This window comes from Triticum dicoccoides, chromosome 7B, assembly GCF_002162155.2.
Source record: "Triticum dicoccoides isolate Atlit2015 ecotype Zavitan chromosome 7B, WEW_v2.0, whole genome shotgun sequence".
Classification (NCBI taxonomy): domain Eukaryota; kingdom Viridiplantae; phylum Streptophyta; class Magnoliopsida; order Poales; family Poaceae; genus Triticum; species Triticum dicoccoides.
The window spans coordinates 65778282-65781307 of record NC_041393.1 but is presented as its reverse complement, the minus strand read 5'-3'; the positions used below and the strand labels follow the sequence as shown (position 1 = coordinate 65781307).

General features: G+C 51.8%; 1 protein-coding gene across 1 annotated transcript; it reads left to right on the top strand.

The window, feature by feature from the left end:
• Positions 1-103: 103 nt before the first annotated feature.
• LOC119342176 (SH3 and multiple ankyrin repeat domains protein 1-like) lies at positions 104-1547 on the top strand. The gene is made up of 2 exons (XM_037614013.1): positions 104-1016; positions 1093-1547. The coding sequence occupies exons 1-2, from the start codon at positions 451-453 to the stop codon at positions 1160-1162; spliced, it is 636 nt and encodes a 211-aa protein (XP_037469910.1). The 5' UTR covers positions 104-450; the 3' UTR covers positions 1163-1547.
• Positions 1548-3026: the final 1479 nt, after the last annotated feature.

Below are 3026 nucleotides of genomic sequence, written 5' to 3'. Positions count from 1 at the left end.
GAACCATACTACTGGACTGGAAACAGACCCCCAATCCACCCCACCTTCTTCCCCGCAGGACCCGCACCCGTCTCCCTTCCACACACACGATCCCCCACCCCGGTTCCACCCCACCACGGCCACCTCTCTCCTCCCACGGCCACCTCTCTCCACCCCGGTTCCGCCCACCAAGAACACCGCATGGAGGCAACCTCCCACCGCCGCCACGCCCCCACCTAGCGCCGGCCCATCCTGGATCCACTCCGCCCCATCCCCACTACCTTCCCCTGGTGTCCGAGCAGCCCAGATGCGCGACCGCCGGCGACCTCTTGCCCCGACACGACCGTCGCGCCGCCGCCTACAACCATATCCAGGTGACACTGGCGCTCCTCTCCACCTCGTGCATCCGCGTGCGTGGATCCCCTGCTACCCACGGCGGCCTCCCCGCCATGCCCCGCCTGCTTCAGATCCATGGCCGCCCCGGCTCCTGTCCAGCCCCCCTGCTCTGGCGAGGTCTCCTCCCCTAGCCGCGCTGCCAGCCCGGTGCAGCTCGGTTGCCTGCCCCGTGCAGCTCGGTTGCCACGGCCGGCCTCCAAAGCCTCCTCCGCCCGCCATCCCCTCCACCGCCATGGGAAGAAGCCACCCCACCATCCCCTCCACCGCCACGGGGCCCATGCGCCGCCACCAACCCTTTGCCCCCATGGATCCACCCGTCACCAGCCACCCCCGCCGCCCCAACAACCTTCTCCATCCTCCGTCGCGCCCCCATGGAGAATGGTGCTCGGGTCAGATCCCCGTCCAACCCTGTGGCCAACGGCCTCCTGCGAGCTCGGCCATGTCGACCGCCGCTCGTACGTTGCCTCCTTCTCCGTATGTCACAAGCACACCTGTACACCTCCCTCTGTGCTCTCTCTCTCCGTTGGATTTGGGCGGCCCTGCCTCCCCCACCTCAGGCACACTGAATCGAGGCTCTACAGCGAGGTCGCTGCGGCTCCTAGGCACAACGGCAACGAGCAGGAGGATCCGTGTCAGCTCTGGTGATGCACTGCCGCCCCAACACCTCATGGATTTCGCCACGCCACCGATTTCTGACCTCATCTCTTACGCGTGCAGGTTCACCGCGGGTCGGGGCCCTTCCTCCACGTCCTCTCCTCTCCTCTCAATGGTGACCAGAAAACTGTGAAGCAGCAACGGCAGTGGGGAGGTGGTCTCCTCCATGGCAAATCCACCGTCAAATGGTGGCGATGATGGAAGAGCAGTAGCGGGCGTGCCATCCACTTATTTTATTTGCATTTTTTCTTTAGATTTTGGCAATGTGCAGTCCAGTTTTTTCAGAGTTTTCAGATTTTGCGAGCCATGTGAGAGTTGATAAAACTTGCGTGCAGCCCTCCACGACCAAAAATGCAGTTCGCTGTGCGTGAGTGCAGTGCGGTGTCCACGGCATTGCGGTAACCCGAGCCCTTCTCCAGCGTCCGAGCCCCCACGGCGCACGAGAAGTGCATGAGAAGTTCACCTGATTGTATTTTTAAGCGGGGCAAATTATCTTTTTTTAGCAGTTCATCTCGCCATCGCGTGGCTGTTCTCTTATTTTGATAGAGCGGTCCAATTGTTGCCTTTGTATACATATATCACTCTTTTTCGATGTCCGACCCATGTAACTCTTGGAGAGGTTCGTCCTTTGTGCGATGTGGTTCGCTCCTTTGTCGTGTGTTCAGAAAAGGTAACATACATTGGGAGTTGATGTGGTTCGCTCCTTTGGTCGTGTGTTAAGAAAAGGTAAAATGCATTGGGAGTTGCAGTGCACTTCGTCGCTGCATGTGGTTTACTACACTCGGCCTCGCAGTTTAGATGACATTACAAAAAGGAAATGTTAGCAAAAAAAAAAGTAATAATGCAGTTTCCTTTGTAGACATTTACAGTGCGGTTTTCCGTCTAAAGCAGTGCGGTCGGCCGCCTTATGATGTTCATCTCGTAAGTGCAGAAAAATATTACAGAAACGGCAATAAAAAGTAATGTGGTTCACTTCTCAATAGTGTTGCGGTTCACTTACGCACAATGTGAAGCTTGATTCACTTCTCTTCTTGGAAAAAATTACATCCAACAAAAAAACAATGAAGTTCGGTAGCCCGTCTGATGCAGTGCGGTTTTCAGGCCGAAGCAGTGCATTTTTCTGTCTGATGCAATGCACACGTCGATTTTGGTGTCGCGAAAAACAGAGTGTCCGTATTTTGTTAATTTCGAAATTTCTCTTAAACCATAAAGAATTAAAGAGAGTGTTCTACATGAAAGAGTTGTGTATCGTCGATATCTTTCCAACGGCGTATCGTTTTAATAATTCCGACCAACGCTTTGCAAAAAAAATCGCCAAAAAGGCCGCTGCCACTCGTCGTCCGCCGCACGATTTTCAAAATTAACTTAAAACCGTAAGGAATTTCAAAAATATTTCAACATATGAAAGTTGCGCCTCGTTCGTAGATTTCCAACGGCGTATCACATGCCTCGTTTTGACAAATGGTTCAAAAACTGGAGCGAAAACAGTACCGAAAATTTGAATTTTTTTGAAAAACAGAATTCCGCGATTTAGTAAATTTGAAACTGCTCTTAAACCGTAAAGAATTAGAGAAACATTTATATATGAAAAAGATGCGCATCGATGATATCTATCCAACGGTGTATAGTTTTCTTCATTCCCACGAGCGGCTTAGAAGAAATCGCGAAAAAACGCTCGCCGCCACTCGTCATGGGCCGCACCATTTTTAAAACTGCTCTTAAACCGTGTGGAATCTCGAAAAGTGTTCAACATATCGAAGTTGCGCCTAATCCATAGCTTTTCAACAGTATATTACACGCCTCATTCCGATAAACTGTTAAAAAATTAGAGTGAAAACAGTACCGAAAAAATAACGCATGTTGTTTTTTTCGACGAGAAGTTCACTCTTGTGAGTACTGCAGCACACTTGGTTCAAAGAATGACGTGCACTTGCGTTCAGCGTGCAGTGCGGAAGTGGTGTGCAGAATAGTTATTCTGTTAATATTAGCAGAATAGA